Genomic DNA, 26,021 nt, shown 5'->3' on the forward strand with positions numbered 1-26,021 from the left:
TAAGCTGGCACGCCGCGATATAACTGGAATACCGTTAAAAGCGGTGTTAAACCCAACTCACTCACCCACTCACTCACTAGTCACGTCTGAGGATCCCGGAACAGAAAAGGCCCTTCATACCCAATGATGGGCATGAGGCCATCTGTGTGGACCGGCTTGGGACAACACGTGATATTTCATGGTATCCTTGAACCGTTGCTCATGCTATCAACCACAGGTTGAGTGTATGTCATCATAACCCGAATAACGGCGAGCTGCTCATGATGCCATCCAATGGTTTGTCTGGCCCAGACTCAATTAACAAACCGCTCTCATATAGCTGGAACGCTGCTGGCCGACCGAAAGCACCCTGTTCCCAGTAGGCTGCTTCTTGTGAGATTAATGGCCACTTATTTTGATGCACCCTTCCTCGGCCCTAGCAGCGCACGCGCAGTTTACAGAAGGACAAGGGATATCTGATTCTTCAGCGATACCTCGTTATACCACGTCTTGGCAGTCGAGAGGTTTAAGCCTCTCACAACAACTTAGGCGCCATAGGGTTGTCAGTATCGGGAGAGGGGAACGCAAGAGATCGATAACGGAAAAATTATACGAATGCCCGTTTCCATGGCAACACGACGATTGTCATCTATTTTCAGCGGAAACCGGCAACCAGACGATGAGTCGTTGATGTTATGGTCTGCAGTAAATGTCGGCGACCAGTTCACTACGACGTAGAGGTCGTCTACGGTGGAGGCAGAATCTTGCAGAGTTGTTGCCAGACCACATCCTAACCACGTGAGTAACAGTCAAGACATATCCGGGTTATTCCGCTCACGAGCGGAGCAGTAGATCCAAAGCTGTAGCCATAACCGTCGGCCGATACATTCTCCCGCCGGAAACCTGGAGATTACTAACACATATCACTACCATTTAGTTTGCGCTCGTATTAACACATAATAGGAGCAGTAATGGGGGTAATTTTATATTCAGAGCAGTGTATATCAGAGCCAGCCACGTCGTTGTCCTCATACTGTTATTAACAAACTGCAGGCTGAATGCTTAGAGTTTACTGACATAGCACAATAGGAATACATGTACAGGCGTTGGAATATGCAACAAGACCGTTAAATCCTAGCGTAGAGCATCCCTGTATAGATCCCAACTGCCATAAGTTCTTCTGATGCTGTCTCTCATTCGGGAGGAGGAGGATAAATTTCAATAATTGACCAATTAACCGATTTCGAAGTCACTTTTCGCGGCTTCTGATCCATACGACTTTATAATCAATGGGCGCTTGCTTGTAATTGACGTGCAACCTGCAACCTATATTTTGCAGAATATACGGCATACTGAGTTCAGTAATGTCTGTAAAAGATGCACCATCGCAGCTAAACCTGACTTTCAATAAACGCCAATAAATTAATCTCAATGTCACTACCAGCCGGTCGGGTTTCCTCGTGGCTCAAAATGTAATTGTGTGGGTGCATTGATGTTTTGAATACGATATGCTCTGAAGTCGTGGAGGGGTATTTCATTACATTTAAATTAAAGGTAGGCTTTTTAGTCACGTGAAGTCTGTGAAACGGATACTTTTACAACAAAGGTATATTTTGCGACGTAGCCCCGTTGTGCCATATGGCGTTGTAAATACTTGTCTCGTCAGTTACACACCGCGCCGCCGGCAACTCTGCCTGACTGACAGATCCGGGAAATGATCCAGACACTGATTTAGGTAAGCAGACATTAAAACAATTGGAGACGTTAAAGACATGGGATGGTACTTGTGAAATGTTTTGTGAGAAAAACACAAACATGTCATCACGTGTTTTTAACAGAAAACGGTGATGGGTGAGGGTGGGGGTGGGGGGTGGCGGTGGGGGAAGGGCAGAGTTGCGTCCCTTGGACACGCCAGAAACCTATGATTGTGGGTTTGAATTCCAGTTCGCCCCGATTAAGTTTGTCAACTCCATATTCTTGCTTGTGGCTTTCACCAAGACAGGTTTAAGACAGGCACGGTGGCTCCATCATACATATTTCATTTCTGACCCCTGAAGATGCGGGGTAAAATAGATCTCAGCAACCCATGCTTGCCGTAAAAGGCGACTATACTTGGTTTGAAGCATGTCATCGTGTGCCAATTGCGTCCATCGATGGTTATGATGTATCGATTATTAACAGACCGCCGTCGTAAAGCTGGAATATTGCTGTGCGGCGTTAAACAACCACCACCACCACCACCACCACCAACAACAACAACAATATTTAATTTCTTTAAGAGATTTTGTCACCCTTTGTGGAGGATTCGTGGTCGTTCTTTCAAATTTACAACGCGTTGACGTCTTAATTGAGCTGTAGAGCCATAGCGATATGTAATGTCCGTCGTGCTAACGGTACTATGACCAATGTGCGCTGCGTTTGTGAGTGAGTGAGTGAGTGTGGTTTTACGGTTTAGTAATATTCAAGCAATATCACGGCGGGGGACACCAGAAATGGGCTTCACTCATGTTATGTGTACCCATGTCGGGAATCGAACCCGGGTCTTCGGCTCGACGATCGAACGCTCTAACCACTAGGCTACCCGACCGCTCCTGCGTTTATGAATATTGATAAGTGTATATCGCATAGCAGGCCCAGTACGCATAGCAGGCCCAGTAGTATGATAGCGTCTGATAGGTCATAGGTCTAAATGAGGGGTCCTGCAATGCGATAAAACAGATCCCACTGATTAAGGGTCCCCTTGCACAAAGCGATCTTAACTCTAAGATGATCGTTACTCCCATACTTTAACATAGGCTTACGATAATCTTAACGCACAGGGCCCCATTCCTCAAAGCGATCTTAGCGCTCAGGTGATCGTAAGTCCCATACTTTAATATAGGCTTACGATCATCTTAGCGCTAAGATCGCTTCGAGGAACGGGGCCCTGGTGGCTTTGTGCAACTGGGCCCAGGTCGTGTACTTGTGTTGTAGCATGAGTCCACTCAAGAGAAGCAGGTGGCCAGAATCGGTGACTTCATACCCCGTTCTCTTGGATCGGAGCTCATGCTTTCACTCACTGGTTTGCCTGGTCCAGACTCGATCATGTACATGCCCCGGTGATATTGCTGGCATATTTCACCCAGCGGCGTGCAACAGCGGGCCACGGACCGGGGCCCACTTGCACAAAGCGATCTTAGCGCTAAGATGATTGTAACTCCCATACTTTAACATAGGCTTACAATAGTCTTATCGCTAAGGTCGCTTTGTGCAAGTGTGTCCAGCTCAGTGCTGACCAATTATGTCTACCATAGGCCGTGTCACAATTTGAGTTAAGCTTACATGTGTTGCAAGCAGAATATTTCATTTAATGTATATATACATGTTACGCATGTGAGCGGTTTCTGTCACATATAAAATATTGATTTTTGATATCCCAGATGTTGCATATGGCGAGCGCACATCCTCTCTCGGTGTAGTTATTGGGATATGCCGATACAAAGGTTTGTGTCATTGTGACATAATTGTTTCGACCAGGAGATGTTTGAATGATCAATTGACAAAAGGAGGCAACGCCTTGTTCATGTAATCTATGTAGGTCTCATTCATCAACTGCAGACTGCATCATCTGTGAATATGCAATATGGCATATTAACAATGCTAACTTGCTATACTATATCCGACGTTGCAAATCGATATGTGTCAAGTTTTATCACTACATGTGATGTAAAGTGATGATTACTCTCAGGTCTGCAGTCGTGGTCATCTGGGTGATGAATGAGACGTTATGTAAGTACATCATTTTATGTCTACCAATCAATTTGTTTGGTTTTGTTTGCGGCAGAACACGCCAGCACTTGCCAGCCACTCAGGCAAGCGTGGGTACAGCTCTTGTAAAGGAGGGATACGTTTTGTGGCCACAGGTTTACATTCAGATGTTAGATGAATGTACAACATAATATAACTGCTTGATGAATGAAGTACGTCCTGTAACTGCTTGATGAATGAAGTACGTCCTACAAATTTTAGATAAATGTTAGACCTATATATGTTGGATGAAGTACGTCCTATAAATGTTGGATGAAGTACGTCCTACAAATACTAGATGAATGAAGTACGTCCTATAAATGTTGGATGAAGTACGTCCTACAAATGCTAGATGAATAAAGTACGTCCTATAAATGCTAGATTAATGAACTACGTCCTACAAATGCTAGATGAATGAACTACGTCCTACAAATGCTGGGTGAATGAAGTACGTCCTATAAATGCTGGGTGAATGAAGTACGTCCTATAAATGCTAGATGAATGAAGTACGTCCTATAAATGCTAGATGAATGAAGTACGTCCTATAAATGCTGGATGAATGAAGTACGTCCTATAAATGCTAGATGAATGAAGTACGTCCTATAAATGCTAGATAAATGAAGTACGTCCTACAAATGCTAGATGAATAAAGTACGTCCTATAAATGCTAGATTAATGAACTAAGTCCTATAAATGCTAGATGAATGAAGTACGTCCTACAAATGCTAGATGAATGAACTACGTCCTACAAATGCTAGGTGAATGAAGTACGTCCTATAAATGCTAGATGAATGAAGTACGTCCTATAAATGCTAGATGAATGAAGTACGTCCTACAAATGCTAGATGAATGAAGTACGTCCTATAAATGCTGGATGAATGAAGTACGTCCTATAAATGCTAGATGAATGAAGTACATCCTATAAATGCTAGATGAATGAAGTACATCCTCCAAATGCTAGATGAATGAAGTACGTCCTATAACTGCTAGATGAATGAAGTACGTCCTATAAATGCTAGATGAATGAAGTACGTCCTATAACTGCTAGATGAATGAAGTACGTCCTATAACTGCTAGATGAATGAAGTACGTCCTATAAATGCTAGATTAATGAAGTACGTCCTATAAATGCTAGATGAGTGAGTAAGTGAGTGAGTTGGGTTTAACGCCGCGTTTTAACAGTATTCCAGTTATATCGGGGCGAGTCAGCTTGATGTGGGAGGAAAGCCCGAAGTGATGCAGGTCTCAGACGTTTACCTCTTCGGTGAAACCCACGAGCACGGGTATGGTGCTGACAAACCTAGAAACATAATCGGGGCGAACCGGGATTAGAACCCACGATCATAGGTTTCTGGCATGCCCAAGGGACGCAACTCTGCACAGCGAATCGAGGCGCCTTAGACGACTGGGCCACCCGTGCCCCCAAATGCTAGATGAATGAAGTAGGTCCTATAAATGCTAGATGAATGAAGTACGTCCTATAAATGCTAGATTAATTAAGTACGTCCCATAAATGCTGGATTAATGAAGTACGTCATATAAATGCTAGATGAATGATGTACGTCCTATAACAGCTTGATGAATGATTACGTCCTATAACTGCTAGATTAATGAAGTACGTCCCATAAATGCTGGATTAATGAAGTAAGTCCTATAAATGCTAGATGAATGAAGAACGTCCTATAAAAGCTAGATGAATGCACAACATCGCCCAGATGCCAGATGGTGTTCGGCAGTAACGGGATATAACAGAGACTAGTAGACTCAGCGCCAGTATACTGTGTGAGCGGGAAACCCATGTTGAACTGCGGTATGGTATCTACGTTCGGCAAAATCTAACAAAATAGGCATTATTCTGGACTATTATAGGTACGCACACACACTATTTCACCTCAACTCAAGCAATGGGTGGTTAAAGCGTTCGCTCGTCACGCCGAAGGCCCGGGTTCGATTCCCGACATGGGTACAATGTGTGAAGCCTATTTCTGGTGTCCTCCGCCCTGATATTGCTGGAATATTGCTAAAAGCGGCGTAAAACCAAACTCACTCACTCACTCAAGCAATGGGTGGGCGAAGTAAAGGATTTTACGTGCGCTTCAGATGGATTATCGTGGGAACTCCAGGGAAGTTATCAGAGGAGAATGGAGATAATAACACTCAATAATCGAGGATGCTCGTAAATTTGAGATAGGTATTTCCGTATGCAAAGGATGAATTCCGCTTCTTAGATTTTTCTGCTGTCGTAACATTTGTATCTGTTATAAAAGGCATTATAAGTGGTGGGGATTCTGTTAGAAATCTTCTGTAATCTGTACCTGACGAAATGACACTAAATCCGCGATAATATGAAAACTAGTTGATGGAGAAGGAACAATATATCTGTTCCACGACGTACTTGGCACATTTGCACAAAACAATCTTAGCACTAAGATGATCGTACCTCCCACAACATATACTTAAAGCAGTCGTTATGCTAAGATCGCTTTGTGCAGGTGGACCATGCTGTCACTGATGGTGGTATATTCAATAACGTTATCATATATGCTTTGACATCTGCTGAACCTCTATGCATGCATGATAAACACAAAAGCGACAGAATCTTTCCAGCATCAGGAGAAATTTGTACCAGATTGTACCAATAATAATAATAATAATAATAATAATAGTGATGATGATGGTATATTCATATAAATATTAATACACAAACTAAGAAATGAGTTTAAAACTTAACCAAATTTATGCCATTTTCTTTAGGACGGGTATTCAGATATTTTTTGTTTTAGTGCTTTTCAGTTATTTTTTATGTAACAAATCTGGATAACTTCTTAGGCACACTCAATAAATTTGAAAAAATCACGTCACAGTTTGTATATGCTTAAACCTTGAGTTTCATAGCGCAAATTCGACTTACCGGCCCCGACGAGACATTCTGTGTACAGGGACAAAATCTTCTCCCTTGTCTGACACCCATTGCAGTTGGGCCAAATCAATTCTGTGTTGGGATAAACAACGGTAGTCACGAGGACCTGGTCACTATGATACCTACCTCAACTGGGCCGCCTCCGTGGTCTAGTGGTAGAGCGTCCGCCCGGAGAGGGGAAGGTCAGGGGTTCGATCCCCGGCCGCGTCATTCCAAAAGACGGTAAAAGATGGTACTTCTTGTTACCCTGTCTGGCGCTCGGCATTATGGTGCTAAAACAAAGACTGGTCGGCTCGGAGTCAGTATACTGTGTCTGAGTTGGGTATTTATGTTAAACCGCGGCATGGTCTCAGTGAGCTAGCACTATAAATCGGCATCAGTCCGGTCTAGTACACACATGTGCATGCACGTTGCTATGTAAGTGCAATAATCTTGGACGCGACGTTAAACCTGACCTCACCTCACCTCACCTCACCACCTACCTCAACTGCAAAAGAAAGGCCACACCCACGTTTGATGATAACAAAACAATGAAACAAAATATGGTTATACGATGGTGATGTATTTGATACGGGTATGACCGTTGTGTTTGGACCTTACATTTGCAGTGTTTCGGCGACTGTTTTCAGGTTATAGCGTTATAGGCTATAGTTTGTAAAATCAAATCCAATTTTCAACCGTATACTTTCGTTTGCCCGGCAGTTTACATTCCCTGTGTGGTGCAACACAATTCCTGGTGCCTCATTCCACGGCTGCTGCTCGGAATCCCGGCAGCTTAACGTTAAGGTCCAGCATACTAAGCCGATTGTGTATATCCGTGGGCGCCAATGGCTGCTGTAGCCTGTGCCTGTACAATGCAATACTGCAGATCTTACCCTTGCCTGTCTTATAGATCCATCTTGTAATGAAACTTTACAATGAAAGACTGTAGATCTTACCCCTACCTGTCTTATAGATCCATCTTGTAATGAAACTTTACAATGAAATACTGCAGATCTTACCCCTGCCTGTCTTATAGATTCATCTTGAAATGAAACTTGACAATGAAAGACTGTAGATCTTACCCCTGCCTGTCTTATAGATCCATCTTGTAATGACACTTTACAATGAAATACTGCAGATCTTACCCCTGCCTGTCTTATAGATCCATCTTGTAATGAAACTTTACAATGAAATACTGAAGATCTTACCCCTGCCTGTTTCATAGATCCATCTTGTAATGACACTTTACAATGAAATACTGCAGATCTTACCCCTGCCTGTCTTATAGATCCATCTTGTAATGAAACTTTACAATGAAAGACTGTAGATCTTACCCCTGCCTGTCTTATAGATCCATCTTGTAATGAAACTTTACAATGAAAGACTGTAGATCTTACCCCTTCCTGTCTTATAGATCCATCTTGTAATGAAACTTTACAATGACATACTGCAGATCTTACCCCTGCCTGTCTTATAGATCCATCTTGTTATGAAACTTTACAATGAAATACTGCAGATCTTACCCCTGCCTGTCTTATAGATTCATCTTGTAATGACACTTTACAATGAAAGACTGTAGATCTTACCCCTGCCTGTCTTATAGATCCATCTTGTAATGACACTTTACAATGAAAGACTGAACATCTTACCCCTGCCTGTTTTATAGATCCATCTTTTGATGACACTTTACAATGAAATACTGTAGATCTTACCAATGCCTGTCTTATAGATCCATCTTGTAATAAAACTTTACAATGAAATACTGTAGATCTTACACCTGCCTGTTTCATAGATCCATCTTGTTGTGACACTTTACAATGAAATACTGTAGATCTTACCCCTGCCTGTTTCATAGATCCATCTTACGATGACACTTTACAAAGAAATACTGTAGATCTTACCCCTGCCTGTTTCATAGATCCATCTTGTAATGACACTTTACAATGAAAGACTGAAGATCTTACCCCGGCCTGTTTCATAGATCCATCTTTTGATGACACTTTACAATGAAATACTGTAGATTTTACCCCTTCCTGTCTTACAGATCCATCTTGTAATGAAACTTAACAATGAAGTACTGAAGATCTTACCCCTGCCTGTCTTATAGATGCATCTTGTAATAAAACTTTACAATGAAATACTGTAGATCTTACCCCTGCCTGTTTCATAGATCCATCTTGTAATGACACTTTACAATGAAATACTGCAGATCTTATGAAAGATAACTTATGAAAGATAAGACCTGGTGTCCTTAAAGGCGAAAATTTATCACCTCTGCTCTTTTCAATATTTCAAGATAATGTGGAATCTTACCTGGTATCAAATAAAAGCATCGCAATTTCAATAGGAACTACTGACGAATTCACTGCAACGTTATGCCTTCAATTTTTGTTACTTCTATTAGCAGATGACACAGTATTGTTTGGGAATGATCGATATCATTGCAAAACTCATCAAATGCTTTCTACTGTGATTGTGGCAAATGGAAACTTGATGTCAATTGCAAAATGAAAAGTTGTATTTCGCGGAGGTATAGTTAAATCAAAATTATCCTTCTTCTTTTGAGAAGAGAAGTTGGTTATAGTTGATAGTTATAATTAGGAATAAAATGTCATACAAAGAGACGGTTTTAAAATTTGATAAATACCGCAATGTATTGTTGTCTCAAAATGAATCCATTTTTAAAAATAAAATGCTACTGGTCTGAGGACGTCAATCACAAACCTTTTTGTATATGGTGAACTTGGAAGGCCCCACTCGGTGTACACATGTGTAAAAGTCTTTTCAGATTGTGGATAAATTAAGTAACCCAAGTGATCCCCCTAAGTTATCACAAGTCATCTTTAGTTGTGTAAAATGCCTTTATAAATAATATACCATTGGCCTAGATTGTATAAATGCCTTTATACAACAATACCATTGGCCTAGATGCGTTGAAAATATACTGAACTCATGTGGACTAACTGCCGTATTTTATTCACCCCAACATTTCAATAGAGACGGGATTAAGCAGCTGTTGGGAGAACAATGAAATATCAATTTTATCAAACTTGGCGTGGTACAGTTGCAACAAGTTCAAAAGTATTTTAGTACTTATATTTTAAGCATATACCTACCTAAATCAGTCTCATGCCAACTCCAAAAATGTAGAACATCAAACCATTCCCACTGAGACCGGAAGATGGAGCACTACTCCTAGATCAGATCGCTTATGTAAATTATATAACTCACCAGGCATTTCAGATGAATTTCACTGTTTATTTCGTTGTGAGGCTCTGGGAAAACAAAGAATAACATATATCGATAGAAAATACCTAAATTGCCCAAACATTTCGATTCTAAAACGCCTCTGATGTACTCCTAAATGTCAGATTTAAAGCAACTTGTTAGGTTCTTAACATCTGTTAGACAGAATTAAGTTTGTTTGTTGTTTAACGCCACACTCAGCATAATTCCAGAATTAAGTAGTCATATACACGTATACAGAATACAATCTGAAGTCGCATGTACTCATTGTGTACATCCGTTGTTAGATATAAATGTTTATTTCCTGTCTTCTTGATTCATTGATACCCTGTTGACACTTTATATCTGTATATATCATGTTATATTATTTCTCATGTTCCAAAGATGCTTTTTAAAAGGGAAATACAGAAATTAATATGGGAACATATGGGAACAAATTAAGATGGGAACATATGGGAACAAATTAATATGGGAACATATGGGAACAAATTAATATGGGAACATATGGGATTAAATTAAGATGGGAACATATGGGAACAAATTAATATGGGAACATATGGGAACAAATTAATATGGGAACATATGGGAACAAATTAATATGGGAACATATGGGATTAAATTAAGATGGGAACATATGGGAACAAATTAATATGGGAACATATGGGAACAAATTAATATGGGAACATATGGGAACAAATTAATATGGGAACATATGGGAATAAATTAAATGGGAACATATGGGAACAAATTAATATGGGAACATATGGGAACAAATTAATATGGGAACATATGGGAATAAATTAATATGGGAACATATGGGAATAAATTAATATGGGAACATATGGGAACAAATTAATATGGGAACATATGGGAACAAATTAATATGGGAACATATGGGAACAAATTAATATGGGAACAAGATGAAATCATATTTTTCTATTTGATATGAAATGTATGGTATGCTAATACACACCCTGCCTCCTCCCCTCCTCTCCCCTCCCCTCCATATACAATTGCACCCGTATCTCGTAAATCATTTTGCCTTAACCTCGGCATAGTTGGGTCTCTATGTGTCACTTTAGAATGGCATTACAACCTCCAATCGTTGTGCGCTACATATCTGACAGTTCAGGTAAAAAAAAATTACAACGTCACTTGACCTAACGCATTGATATAACTTTTTCCTGTTCGACTTGTGCATGCGCAGAGAGTCGAATCATGGGGATATTACACACCTGAGCGTCAGTTTGTCACAGATTGACTTATCAGCGCGAGGTTACCAGGGTAACAAGCAGGACAGGTGAGGTGATAATTGTACATCTGACACAATCTCTGTTTAAAACTGACATCTATTATTCGCCCATATAACCAGTGTTCATATAAGAGAGCTTTAAGACGACAACCTGGTATGACGCCATGCGGCAGGTATACTGTCAATTCTTGCCAGGTAGGTCGAGTTACCAGAGGAGAGTTTTAAAACATTCATTTCATGTAAGTATTCGTTGTCGGTGTTCATATACAGGTATATGTCTTGATCAATCTATCGCGGTCATACAACAATCGATACAAAGATCTATCAATATGTTACCAGTCATGATAACCACGACCTGAGGGTTTATTCCATAATAATAATAATAATAATAATAATCATACAATTAGTGCAGTTTCACAATCTCTACCAATCCGTGAAGATCCGGGTCAGAATAGCTCTTCGGCAACCCATGCTTGCCGTAAAAGGCGACTATGCTTGTCGTAAGAGGCGACTAACGAACAAAAAACCAACTAACCAACCACAATCTCTACCCACAATCTCGTTGAATTATGACTCAGATATTCCGAGCATGTACAAATGGGGTTGAATGTTACAAAGGTTGTTTAGTCTGGCAGGTGTTTGGTGGTGATATATGTTCAAAGTCACCTGCAATTGTACAAGCAGACAGGCATGTTTCTTTGAATAGTGCATACTGTCACGTCCTGATCACGTCATTATAATGATATTCTTCAACATAAACATTGTACAATGCTGAAATAATGTCACCATTTCCTCCATCATAATTTTATTTATCTCAACATCAGTTGAAACAGGTTTTTGATGATCTGGCGAGTTTGGTCATGCGCAGTGTTATCACCTCAATATTACCCTGTTGTCTTTTGTGACAAACGGACAACATTTGCTAACTGAATTAGTGTATCACACACTAATCCTTGTTAGGCAAACGTGAATCTGAGAGAAGAGAAAACAACTATGGTAATTCTGTCCCTGTTTTGTTACTTTTGAAGATATAGTTTACTATCATCGTCACCACGGCCATTTGGTCTGTCAGCATGGCTAGTCACCTTACGAAAGACAATCAGAATGCCAGAATCAGTACACATGGGGTTGAACGATACAAAGGTTGTTTCGTCTGGCAGGTGTTTGGTGGTGATATATGTTCAAAGTCACCTGCAATTGTACAGGCAGACAGACATGTATCTTTGAATAGTGCATACTGTCACGTCCCGCAGTTAACAGTCCATCGGACACTGACTCGCGTCCATACATGACTGGGCTCCGTCTAACTTTTATAGTCCAAGTTTGATATATTTCTTTAAAACCATTACGTTGTCTGATTGAAGTTAATGAAGTACCCTCAACTGCCGTTACGGTGGCTCTCGTTACACAGAATCGATGTCATGTATTACCTAGCATCAAATAGCCCTTGACTGAAGGGTAGCGCCCATTTAAGGGAGTAACACATCCACGCACGATGTCCCTTCGTGGGGGAACCTTAGTATTGACCCGATTTTAGGAGTATTAATGTGTGTGTTGTGCGATAACCTAACCCAGCCAGAGATACATTTATCCCTACATCCCGGTGTATAAAACATGTTTGTAACAATGTTTTAATTCTTTTGGGATGCATTTTGTTTTTCTAGTTTAATGTTGTAACGAAATTGCGATGAAACAGACGACTTAAACATATATGTCAATTCACTGATTCGTTTAGGTGTTAATTTAACATGTATTTAAAAATAAAGGTTTGCTCTACCCCCACGTGAAGTGCAATAATAAAGTATATTTTTGCCCTGAACTATTATAGTTAAGCATGGCACTTGGTCCGGAGTGCTTTGACGTTATTATAGTTCAGGGCAAAACTATAGTTTACTCCACTACACTTGTAGTAGTGCAAACTGTATCACTGTTCTAAGATCACGAATTTAAGACTAACCTTGTGTTATATTAGAGATGAGTTAAAAAAGTATCCTGCTATAAGTGGTACCTTAATTGAAAAATACTCGAGCAGGGCTAACTGACGTGCTGTTCCACCTGACTGCCTGTACCCAGACGTTAAGAGACAAATACGTTTTGAACATAATAAAACTCGACTAAAATTGTTAGTTTATAGTTTAACTAAGTCACTTTTTATTATCTGTTTTGTATGTGATGGTCCTTAATCCAATGCAGCAATAAAAAGAATATATATTTAATTTTTCATAATAATTTTCTTCAGTTTAATCACCTGACTCGAAACATTCCACAAGTGCAATTTCGGGCCGAACCAACACAAGTAAACATAGCCGACAATCGGTGTCGTTAAAGTTGTAACTTTATTTCCGCCACTTATGTTTATAGCAGACTGTTAAAAGAAACTGTAAGCCATGAAATAGTGCGCTAAGCATAGGGACCGTCTCGAAAGTGCACAGTCACCCACTAGATTAAAAAAGAACTTTCATATAGAATTAACCACCCACCTATCCCCTCTAGATTAATGCACTGTATAATGAGATATTATTAAATGCTTCAGCATTTGACTTGGAAAACATCCATTAAAATATAATAAACAACAACAATTTCATTTGAAATGGAACAAAACATTTTATTTCAATATAACTTTCTTGGCACATTACTGATATCTGTTACTATTTTCTGTAATAATGTTGTGACAACAGAACGATACTTTTTTTTAAATTTCTGATTGTACCCACTGTTTTTGACCCGATATGAGATTGTCATAATAATGATATTCTTCAACACAAACATTGTACAATGCTGAAATAATGTCACCATTTCCTCCATCATAATTTTATTTATCTCAACATCAGTTGAAACAGGTTTTTGATGATCTGGCGAGTTTGGTCATGCGCAGCGTTATCACCTCAATATTACCCTGTTGTCTTTTGTGACAAACGGACAACATTTGCTAACTGAGTTAGTGTATCACACACTAATCCTTGTTAGGCAAACTTGAATCTGACAGATGAAAAAACAACTATGGTAATTCTGTTCCTGTTTTGTTACTTTTGAAGATAAAGTTTACTATCATCGTCACCACGGCCATTTGGTCTGTCAGCATGGCTAGTCACCTTACGAAAGACAATCAGAATGCCAGAATCAGTACACATGGGGTTGAACGATACAAAGGTTGTTTCGTCTGGCAGGTGTTTGGTGGTGATTTATGTTCAAAGTCACCTGCAATTGAATGTCAGTTCTTTTTTCCTTAAGATCAGAATTTAGAAACTTTGGCACCAAACGAGCAGATATTTTATTCATCTGTAAATGTTCAAGAATAATAGTTTTAGTGGATCCATGGCTAAGGCCTGTCTTCCTCAAGTTCAGCAATGGTAATACGTCTATCTGTCAGTATAAGCGTTCTCTATCTCCTTGATTGAATCTTCATTGATGGAAATTGAGGGACGTTCAGGCTTAAGGTCATCATAAAGGCTTGTTCACCCAGCCTTAAACATAGCCGCCCAACGTTTAACAGTAGAATAACTAGGACACTTATCACCATACACTTGTGACATGCGGTTTTGAACTTCTTTAGTATTTTTCTCTTAAGTCAAAAGCTTGATGACTGCTCGGCACTCGTTCTTTTCCATTTCTGTGTCCATTTGGACCCCTATCACGTTCATCGGCCTCAACGGACCAGATACCCTTGCAGTGAACTACTTAAACAATGTACTTCATAGACTAGGTCACTTTGTTCAATCTTTATTTCACGTACTGAAGAGGCCACAGGCTTATAGTACAATTTGAAGAATATACAATTTTATACAATTTATGTACATATCTCACCATATCACCTCACGTCATTCCACCTCGCATCTCAACGCAGTCACATTATTTCACACATACAGTACCATACCCTGTAATTTCATTTCTATTTTACCATATCACAACTTGTTATATCATACAACATATTCTATAACATATCATATTGTATCATTATTATAAGATCATACTATATAGTATATAATTCATATACCATTATCATATCATAACATACCATACATACCTTCGTACCATATATCACACCTATATTATATCACATTTCAACATGTCATATCACACAACACATTAGCAATTTCATAGCTTGTCCCATCATATCTTATCATATCATACCATATAATGCCATGTCATTCCATGCCAATTTATATCATATCAATCAATCAATATTTATTCAGCACTGGAAGACCGCGAGCCATATAGTATATACACTAAAAAAACAGTATTTACCCAATTTCTATAATACACATAACATATTGCATCATATCCCCTCATGTATCATATCACACCACAACACTTATCATATCATATCACATCATGTCATGTCACATCATATCATTTCATATGCATATAACTATACTAAACCATTTGTAATATCACGTCCCACAATATCATATGACAGCCTAATAGTTTAATACCATTTCTAACTCTTTTGTTTGTAGTTTATTCAAATGGCAAGTATCTATAAAAGTGTACTTAATGTATATACACAATATTTTCCTAATACCAAGCAGCTAAGATTATTCTTTCATAAGGTTCTGTCGGTATAAAGAGGCATAATATATGTACATGGAAACATTTTGTAAGAGACTTCTTTTTGTGTTTGACAGCAGTGTAACAAATTTAATAATATTAGGGTACCTGTAATAATAAGCTTGCAGGTATTTTTCTCTAAGGTGTAAATACACTGGACATACAAGTAAGAAATGAAATTCATCTTCTAGTTCGAGTTTAAACTACATAGATTACAGATTCTTTCTTCACGAGGAATGTTTGCATAGCGCCTTGTTTCTATTAAAAGGTCGTGAGAAGAACATCTAAAACGTGAAAGAGCCGTTCGAAATTTTTTAACATTAACTTTTGATAAATAATCTTCCATAATTATTTCTGATTTAATCATTTTGTAATAAGAGCATTTGTTTGTTAGAGTCAATGATGCAGTCCAAGATTGTAAATAAATATCCTTTAATCTCTGGGTTAATGAAAGTATAAACATTGATTTGGAATACACATTTTGGTTTTGCCAAATATCACCAAAGCCACAACTGAAAAGTAATTCTCTAACACCTGTAACCCAGTTTCTTTTCCCATTATTATCATAAACTATCATCATATTATAACACTTTTTGGGCAATCTATATGAGGGCATGTCAGTAAGTCTCAGCCAGTATTTAATAACTTTTATATTTGAATCTACATAGAGAGGGAATCTTCCACATTCTCCATACACCACTTTGTTATAGCCCACAGCTGAAAGTTAGTCAGGCTTAGAACTTTTTGACCAGCCTACGTAGTTTATTATAGAAATACACGACGAGTGGGAATTCTTGCTGCAGTGTTTTAATGTACGATAAACAACAACCACGAGTCGTTTATTACTTTTATGAGATATCAACATTATGTACAGCCTCTTTATGAGGGTTCTAATAAAATGTGCAAGCTTTAGAAATATTTGCCCGTATGTAAATAATGATGACTCCCGGAATACAATCCGACAAGTCCATTTTATGAAAAAGGGGGGTAAATTGTGGTATCTTCTCACAATTTTAAGTCAATTATCTGTACCTTTCCTCCCAATACGGATTCTAAACATATCTCGCCCACTTTTGCATGCGATCGATCGGCCATTACTTTAACCTATGTTGCCCAGTTACATCTATGGGGAACAACTCACTAGACACTTCCCTCTCAAAAACAACGTCGTCCAATTTACGACGTCATCACCTTGCGAGCGCATATTCGAATCTCCAGAAATGACGTCATAAAAGAAAAATGTTTTATCATGAAATAAAACACATTTCGTTCTTCCATGTTCTTTGGGATTTATTTCGGAGCTATCTTATATCAGGATAAAGTACAATCGCCGCGTTTGATCCTTTAGCGAAGGATCTATCATGTATTACCAAGAGTTGTGTAGGCGTGAAGGGTGATTGTAGTTATTTTTGTATTACAGGTGTTTTGTCGAAGAATGTTAGATAAGTCCCGACCAGTCGTCCACATGGCCACAAGCGCTTGGAATGGGGTCAAGGCACGTCAGAGTCTCCGGATCCTGCTCCCACTCAGTCTCGTGTGCTTCGTAACCATAGCGATCTACCTGCTGCACAATGGCTGTGACAGGATCCCTACCTCCCCCGACCTGTGTGAGATATGGAAAGGTGAGTTAGTGAATGTTGTTTAATGCCGCACCAGAATCAAGTTCTGTTAACGGCGATAATATGGATGTAACTGATGTACATGTAACTTCGTGGTCCCGACTTAATTATTTGCTTATTTATCACAATTTGACCAGTTGAAGTCGCTTTGAGGAACGGGGCCCAAGTGTTTTGCTGCCTCCGTTCAACTTCCATTGTCTAACAGGGGGCACGGGTGGCCCAGTCGTCTGAGGCGCCGCGATTCGCTGTACAGAGTTGCGTCCCTTGTGTTCGCCAGAAACCTATGATTGTTGGTTCGAATCCCGATTCGCCCCAATTATGTTTCTAGGTTTGTCAACACCATACCCATGTTCATGGGTTTCACCGAAGTGGTAAACGCCTGAGACCTGCATCACTTCAGGCTTTCCTCCCACATTAAGCTGACACGCCGCGATATAACTGGAATACTGTTAAAAGCGGCGTTAAACCAAACTCACCCACTCACTGTCTAACAGCGACTTACGGTAGTCGTAGCTACCAACATCGTAACTCCAATAGTTCTACAGATAATATCAATAGTAGTACCGCAACGAACAGCGTAACACCTATTGCGTAACAACGACTTACGACAGTCGTAGCTACGAACATCGTAACTCTAATAGTTCTACAGTGACTTTCAATAGTCGTGCTGCTTTATCAACAACTAACGATAGTCGTAGGTTCGAACACCGTTACTCCAATAGTTCTACAGAGACTTTCAATGGCGGTACTGCTACGAAGATCCTAATTCATATTGTCTATGAGAGACTTCGTAACTCAATCATAATGGGACCGCCTCCGCGGTCTTGTGGTAGAGCGTCCGCCCGGAGAGCGGAAGGTCCGGGGTTCGATCCCCGGCCGCGTCATACCAAAAGACGTTAAAAGATGGTACTTGTTGTTACCCTGTCTGGCGCTCGGCATTAAGAGGCTAAAACAAGGACTGGTCGGCTCGGAGTCAGTTTACTGTGTCTGAGTGGGGTATTGATGTTAAACTGCGGCATGGTAGTTCAGTGAGCTAGCACTATAAATCGGCATCAGTCCGCACTAGTACAAGCAGTCACACAAACACACACACGTAGATGCACGTCGCTATATAAGTGCAATAATCTTGGACGCGACGTTAAACCCCATTTCACCTCACCTCACCTCACCTCACCTCACCTCACCTCACCTCAATCATAATGGACTGGACAATGAGGGTGTCTTGGGTGGGAGACGTGTGGATAGCCTAGCGGTTGGTGTTCGCTCATTAAACCACATGTCCGGCTTCGAATTCGTACACGGATACAATTTTAAGACCCTTCTCTTGTGTTGCATTATATGACTTCTACATCTTTAGATGGGGATCAAAACATTAATCACAAGAAATCAACAATCAAGAAAAAAAGAAACATCAACAACTTAACTGATTTCCCCACTGCCTTTTGATGTATTTCCACGTGTTGTTTATATTGTTGTTTCTGATTTCAGGTGAAACACCTCGAACCAACGCAACACTATGGTGGCAGTGGGCGTGTCTAATAGAATGGTGAGTCAGATTTACTTGCAGTCTGGTTCCCTGGGTATGCTGCGCTGGCGCTTTAGTGTAGCGCCAGCGCAGCGTACACAGGGAACCAGGCTGATTTTCTTGGAGACATTCTGGGGGTGGGGAGGGTTTTATTGTCAAAAGCAATTTATTACGCTGAGAATACATTTATAAGCCAGTTTTATGTGGTGGTCGGCCCAACTCATGTATGGCTGTGTGTTGCAGGGACATGGACAGCGGAAACGGCTACCAGTGTCAGAACAAGGAGTTAATGGGGAACTGGCCTGTGTGCTGGGACCACGACCACAGACCCAGGGACCCCTGTCTCGTTTACTCCTTCGGGTGAGTCATTGAGTGGGTGACAAGGCTGTGTGTGTGTGTGTGTGCGTGCGTGCGTGCGTGCGTGCGTGCGTGCGCGCGCGGTGCGTGCGCGCGGTGCAGGAGTGAGTGAGGATGTGAGTGAGTGAGTTGATGGGTGGTTGGTGTGTGAGTGAGTGAGTGAGTTAGTGAGTGAATGTGTATTTGTGTGTGAGTAAGTAAGTGAATGAGTGGATGGGTGTGTGTGTGAATGGTTTGGATGTGTATGTGAGAGGGCGGGTGGTTGGGTGGGTGGTGTGTGTGTGAGTGAGTGAGGATGTGAATGAGTCAATGGATGGGGCGGTGGGTTGGTGAGTGAGTGCGAAAGTGGGCGAGTTAGTGGGTGAGTGACGGAGTGAGTGAAGGAGTGCTGGTGGGTCGGTGGTTGAGTGAGTGAGTATGTGTGGGGGTGAGAGTGGGTAGATGAGTGAGTGAGTGAAGTTGTTTATGTTGTGTGAGTGATTGAGTTGATTGGTGGGTGAGTGTGAGTGAGTGAGTAGGTGGGTAAATGAGTGAGTGGGTGAGTGAGTTAATGGATGGTTTAAATGAGTGAGTGGGTGAGTGAGTAAATGGATGGTTTAAATGAGTGAGTTGGTGAGTGAGTAAATGGATGGTTTAAATGAGTGAGGGGCAGGATGGCGTTTTATATAAAAATAGGAAGAAATATCCCAGCAATATCAAAGCGGGGAGACCAAACATGTCTCTCACGACAATCGAACCTGGTTCTTCCACGTGACGTGGGCGCGTACAACTAGGCCACCTCACCGCCCTTAATCTCCCCCAGAGACGGGCTCAGTCACCACTGCCGCCTAGTTATAAGGGTTGAGGGCAAACAGAGGCAAAACTAGAAAACCTTAATTGGAAACACTGTCGCAATCTAAAAACACAGTGCTTAACTGCTTTCCCAGCATGGTGGTTAACGAATTCGCTCGTCAAACCAATGTCCCGGGTTCTATTGCACACGTTGTGCTGTGTATAATTTTATTATGAATGATTGTTCAGAAATATGCTCTTCAACAGGCAATAACTAATCCATTCTTTCTCATAATAAAAAAAGTTACTCGTTGAAATAAAAGTATGACGTCATGTCAATTATGCCTTTATTCCACATACATCCTCGTCTTTGAATTTGATTTTTATCGTTTCAGTATAGACAATGACTTCAGTTTCGATGACGCAATGGCAAAGCGAGGATGCACTGTTTACAGCTTTGACCCAAGGTAGGTCTTCCTGTGTTTGTAGTGAGTGAGTGAGTGAGTTTGTGAGTTGGATTTAACGCCGCTTTTAACAGTATTCCAGTTACATCACGGCCTGTCAGCATAATGTGGGAGGAAAGCCCGAAATGATGCAGGTCTCAGACGTTTACCACTTCGGTGAAAGCCATGAGCACGGGCATGGTGCTAACAAACCTAGAAACATAATCGGGGCGAATCGGGATTTGAACCGAAATCATAGGTTTCTGGCGTGCCCAAGGGACGCAACTCTGCACAGCGAATCGCGGCGCCTTAGATGACTGGGCCACCCGTGCCCCCTCCTGTGTTTGTAAGGTGATGAATAGGATTGTAATATGAATTCATCGCTATAACTTATTTTTGTCAGCTTAAAAATTAACAATATTATCAGTTCAATGTGATTCACAATTTGCTGATAAAAAACCGTCATGTTTTTGTATGATTCTTAAACCATCACATGCGGACTAGACTGAACCCTCCGTGCGGCTGATGTGGTCAGAACATTTTTAGATGTGGATGAAGGCTGAGATGGCTACTCATATAACAAACCAATGAATGTCCTGCCTCAATCTAGAAAGCTACACACTGACGCTCATTCTACTAACCAGACGAATCATTTGAAACTCCGTATGACACGGACCCGTGAAGATCCGGGGTAGAATAGGTCTTCAGTTACCCATGCTTGCTGTAAAAGGCGACTATTCTTGTCGTAAGAGGTGACTGACGGGATTGGGTTGCCAGGCTCGCTGACTTGGTTGATGCATGTCATCGTATCCCCATTGCGTGGATCGATGCTCATGTCGTCAATCACTAGATTATCTGGTCCAGACTCGATTATTTACAGACCGCCGAGTGCGGAGTTAAACCACAAACAACCAACAACAAAAAAACAAACGTATGACACGGCCATATCCAAAGACATGGTGTTTGGAAACCTGCTGCTGATATAGTCATATCACAGGACATTTGTCAGTTGAAACCTAAGGCCAATACTGTCGTATCTTAATATCGAGGCACATGTGCAGGAAATACCTATTATGTCTTTTAGACGGCAAGGGTCCAATGCAGGCTTTTCTCCCACACTAGCTCACACGCCCTGATGCCATTGACATGCTGTTCAAAGCAACGCAAACCAACTCACTCACTCATTGTTTCAGTATGGGGGTAACGGATCACAAACATTCCGAGCGGGTGTTCTTCAAAAACCTGGGCCTGGGTGCGGCCGACACCGACTCCTTCCACCCCCACTTTGACGGGTACGTCCGACATTCTACCAGCTGGAAGATCCGAACGCTCAAGTCCATCATGAAGATGCTAGGCCACGAGAAGGTTTGTAGTTCAATGGTGGCGATGTCGATAGGATTTATAACGGCCCTTTGGGATTCCGGGTTTGAATTGGCCCCAAGCAACCTATGCTGGTCGTAAGAGGCGACTTAAGGGTTTGGGTGGTCAGACTCGGTGTCTTTGGTGATGGCGTGTCATCGTACCCGGACTGCCTGGATCGTTGCTCACAATATCAATCACTGGATAGTCTGTATGACATGGACCGTGAAGATCCGGGTCAGAACAGGTCTTCAGCAACCCATGCTTGCCGTGAAAAGGCGACTATGCTTGTCGTCAGAGGTGACTGACGGGAACGGGTGGTCAGACTTGCTGACTTGGTTGATGCCATTTCATCGTATCCCAATTGCGTGGATCGATGCTCATGATGTCAATCACTGGATTGTCTGGTCCAGACTCGATTAGATACAGACGGCCGTCACACAGCTGGAATATTGTTGAATGTGGCGCTAACACACACACGCACGCACGCACGCACGCACGCACGCACGCACACACACACGTAATAGCAAGGTCTCGCGTGTTTTCGCATTCTCTGAGACTGAGGGGGGGGGGGGGGGGGGGGGGGGGGGCGGAGGGGGTGGGCACGGGCACCCCTGTTTGCTAGGTAGAGTTGTGGCCCCTAGTGGCTTCAGAATCCTACGATCCATCGTTATGCACCTTGGTTTGTCAGGACCATAGTCTACGGTTTCACTGAGTGGTATACAGCTATGACATACATCACTTCCAGCAATAACTGATATCCGTGATATACTAAATGTAACTGAAATACTGTGGAAAACGGCACTAAGCTCAACTCACTCGCCGTGGAAGTATTCACATACCTAGCAGAGGCATAAAGTTCACTGTCCTAGGAGGAAGATTATGTAATGTAATGCTTGAGGCGGGGCATCTGTAGCTGCAGAAATTATTTCTCACTTCTGGAGTCAAAAATATTAAAAAGCTTTCATAATCCACATGTAATCGCATCTCCAAACAACTTCTTATGCAATACTGGGGCGGTCGGGTAGCCTAGTGGTTAAAGCGTTCGCTCGTCACGCCGAAGACCCGGGTTCGATTCCCGACATGGGTACAATGTGTGAAGCCATTTCTGGTGTCCCCCGCAGTGATATTGCTGGAATATTGCTAAAAGCGGCGTAAAAACCATACTCACTCACTCACTTATGCAATACTTATGACGGGTGCCACCGATGGGACAGGATACGCTTACCGTGTCACGCACACCTGGGCCCACTTGCACAAAGCGATCTTAGCGCTAAGATGATCGTAACTCCCATACTTTAACATAGGCTTACAATAGTGTTAGCGCTAAGATCGCTTTGTGCAAGTGGGCCCTGGTGTCATCACTTTTTTAAAAGAGATTCATAAACAGAGCAGAATATATTTCGTATAGTCTGGCCATGAGGCCAATAGTACAGATGGTTGGATAATATTTGACATATTGTGACAGAGCGCTTTAGTTAATATTGGCTTTGGAATTTCTAAGTTTAAACATTTTATCTAAATAAAGAGCTAGCTGAAATAAATGTGGTCGTCATTTGTTGTGAGTAACAATACAAATTTGTGCAGGGTAGGATATTAATAATAATAGGAGGGCAAATACCTTATCCTTAAGTTAGAATAAGCTGGACATATAAATAGTGCATGGTATTCATCATCTATGTCTTCTCTACAGAAAGTACATAGACTGTCAGCAAAGTCATGGTCACTAGACATTCTAAATTTATGTATTTTAAAATCAAACTAAATTTTGATAAAGATCTTCTTAAATTTACAGTCTTAATGGATGATAGATATTTTTCAGGTTGTAGTAAGGATTTGTAAGTGCAATATAAATCTAGCTTCTATCTGACCATTCTTGCATAAGCAAATCTCTTGTCTTAACAAATCAGTCTCCGACATCTTGCATACATAACCGAAACCATAACTAAACAATGTATATCTTACAAATGCTTAGGATCTAGTCCGAATCACACAAAGGCCTCTGCCTTTAGCAGAGATTTCTCATGATTACGTGAAAGGTTTCGTCCTTTATAATATTGTCCCATAGGTCTGAGACTAACGTGAAAGTAGGAGCATATCAAATGCAATAAATTTAATAAATCTGTTCACGTCAGTTTTCTCATTCTGAATATGTCACGTGATCTCGTTTCTGTTTTCAATTGGCAGCGCGTGATCGATGTATTGAAGATCGATATCGAGGTGTACGAGTGGGCTGTCACAGCCAACATCATGAAGGACGGGCTGTTTCCCCAAATCCGCCAGTTTCTCGTGGAATGGCACATCTTCCCGAACGAACCATCCAGGGAGCACTTCAGGGACATCTACGAGGCCTACATGAGCCTGAAGACGGGCGGACTGAAGTTCTACCACAAGAACAGCGGCAGCAGGTACCACCACTATCGGTACTGGAACTCCCAGGCTGACATGTGCTACGTCAACACCCACTTCAAGCAGCCCAGCTAACACTTCCGTCATGCGCACTACGGAGTCGGCATTGGGACACTGGAGTGAAAGCCGTGCTTGTTTGTTGTTTGGCGCCGCACTCCCCAATATTCCAGCTATATGGCGGCGGTCTGTAAATAATCGAGTCTGGACCAGACAATCCAGTGATTAATACGGGATACGGGATTCGGTGACAAAGCGTTACTCTTACGACAAGTATGGGTTGCTGAAGACCGATCCTAACCCTTATCGGGTCGAAAGTTGTATGGTACATTCCGGAGGAGGGTAAGGAGTATATATTTTAAAGATGTAGGTAGAGCTTGTATGACTGAAGAAAGAAACGCGTTGCACACAAGAAACCTGTATTGTTTTATGACATAGAGTATTGCTACTTTACGTTCCTGCGAAGTATTTATAATTTGAACAGGTGTTCAGGAATTTTATGATTTAGTATGGAATTCACGATCTGCAAGAAGTTCGTGTTCCATTGAGTCCCACAGCATTGAAGCCACAGTTGAACTCAACAGCATTGAAGCCACAGTTGAACTCAGCAGCATTGAAGCCACAGTTGAACTCAACTGCATTGAAGCCTCAGTTGAACTCAACAGCATTGAAGCCACAGTTGAACTCAACAGCATTGAAGCCACAGTTGAACTATACATCATTGAAGCCACAGTTGAACTCAACAGCATTGAAGCCACAGTTGAACTCAACAGCATTGAAGCCACAGTTGAACTCAACTGCATTGAAGCCTCAGTTGAACTCAACAGCATTGAAGCCACAGTTGAACTCAACAGCATTGAAGCCACAGTTGAACTATACATCATTGAAGCCACAGTTGAACTCAACAGCATTGAAGCCACAGTTGAACTCAACAGCATTGAAGCCACAGTTGAACTCAACAGCATTGAAGTCAGCCAAGGAGGAATGCTTCAGAAAAAGCTCCTGATATTAAACAAAAACCTGCAACAACTTCCTGTTTTGTCAACCACAATACATTGAAGCCAGTTTAAGAACCGCATGGACATTGAAGCATGAAGTGTTGAAGCATTTTCTACAAGTACGTATCCTTCCTCTGAATCATTCAGTGTGCAAGCTACGCCTACAATAACTGCATACTTCTTTAAACCATTTAGTATCAAATCGAGAACAAGAACGCCATGTTCCACTGGATTGTTGAGTGTGTAAGCCAGACAATATAATACGGGTGTTCCTGGTATTGAAGTTTACATAGCGTATTTATACGAAGTATTTTTGAAGCGTAATATTTCTGATATTGTGAGCACAGCTGGCGTCCACTGAGATGTCTTTCTACCGTCGACCGTTGTGACGTTGTTCACAATTCTTGGACCAAGCACGATGCAACGGATATATATTGTGTGTGTCTGTGCGTGTCTGTGTGTCTGTGTGTGTCTGTGTGTGTCCGTGTGTGTCCGTGCGTGTCTGTGTGTGTCTGTGTGTATCTGTGCGTGTCTGTGTTTGTCTGTGTGTGTCTGTGTGTGGCTGTGTGGCTGTGTGTGTCTCTGTGTGTCTGTGCGTGTCTGTGTGTGTCTGTGTGTCTGTGCGTCTGTGTGTGTCTGTGTATCTGTGCGTGTCTGTGTGTCTGTGCGTGTCTGTGTGTCTGTGCGTGTCTGTGTGACTGGGTATTTGTAGTGGTGTGTTCATTTCTGAGCCTTATATCATTATATGCTGTTCCGTAAGTGTTGGTTTGATTTACAGATGTTTATGTAAAGTATTGAACATCGACAAGGTCTTGCATTACTCAGATATA

General features: G+C 41.4%; 2 protein-coding genes across 4 annotated transcripts; both read left to right on the forward strand.

Moving 5' to 3' along the window:
* The first annotated feature begins 650 nt into the window (after positions 1-650).
* On the forward strand, positions 651-25,653 carry LOC139452537 (uncharacterized). Of its 3 annotated transcripts, none has more exons than XM_071234051.1 (7): positions 651-777; positions 17,134-17,335; positions 18,821-18,878; positions 19,101-19,217; positions 20,381-20,452; positions 21,622-21,793; positions 23,975-25,653. In XM_071234051.1, exons 2-7 carry the CDS (start codon positions 17,149-17,151, stop codon positions 24,269-24,271), a joined length of 903 nt encoding a protein of 300 aa, XP_071090152.1. In that variant the 5' UTR covers positions 651-777; positions 17,134-17,148; the 3' UTR covers positions 24,272-25,653. The 3 variants fall into 3 exon arrangements, with proteins under 3 accessions (XP_071090152.1, XP_071090153.1, XP_071090151.1); XM_071234052.1 differs by lacking the exon at positions 651-777 and adding an exon at positions 1,641-1,714; XM_071234050.1 differs by lacking the exon at positions 651-777 and adding an exon at positions 3,699-3,747.
* Positions 24,516-25,252, forward strand: LOC139451756 (homeobox-like protein HDP1). The gene is made up of 2 exons (XM_071233069.1): positions 24,516-24,535; positions 24,727-25,252. The coding sequence occupies exons 1-2, from the start codon at positions 24,516-24,518 to the stop codon at positions 25,250-25,252; spliced, it is 546 nt and encodes a 181-aa protein (XP_071089170.1).
* Positions 25,654-26,021: the final 368 nt, after the last annotated feature.

The sequence above is a fragment of the Haliotis cracherodii genome, unplaced genomic scaffold, assembly GCF_022045235.1.
Source record: "Haliotis cracherodii isolate W230 unplaced genomic scaffold, xgHalCrac1.p SCAF_9, whole genome shotgun sequence".
Classification (NCBI taxonomy): Eukaryota; Metazoa; Mollusca; class Gastropoda; order Lepetellida; family Haliotidae; genus Haliotis; species Haliotis cracherodii.

Coding starts and splice junctions, on each gene's coding strand:
- LOC139452537 (XM_071234050.1), top strand. Junction 18,879..19,100: donor TGGGCGTGTCTAATAGAATG/GTGAGTCAGATT, acceptor TGTGTGTTGCAG/GGACATGGACAGCGGAAACG. Junction 21,794..23,974: donor AGATGCTAGGCCACGAGAAG/GTTTGTAGTTCA, acceptor TTCAATTGGCAG/CGCGTGATCGATGTATTGAA.
- LOC139451756 (XM_071233069.1), top strand. CDS start 24,516: ATGGTACATTCCGGAGGAGG. Junction 24,536..24,726: donor ATGGTACATTCCGGAGGAGG/GTAAGGAGTATA, acceptor ATCTGCAAGAAG/TTCGTGTTCCATTGAGTCCC.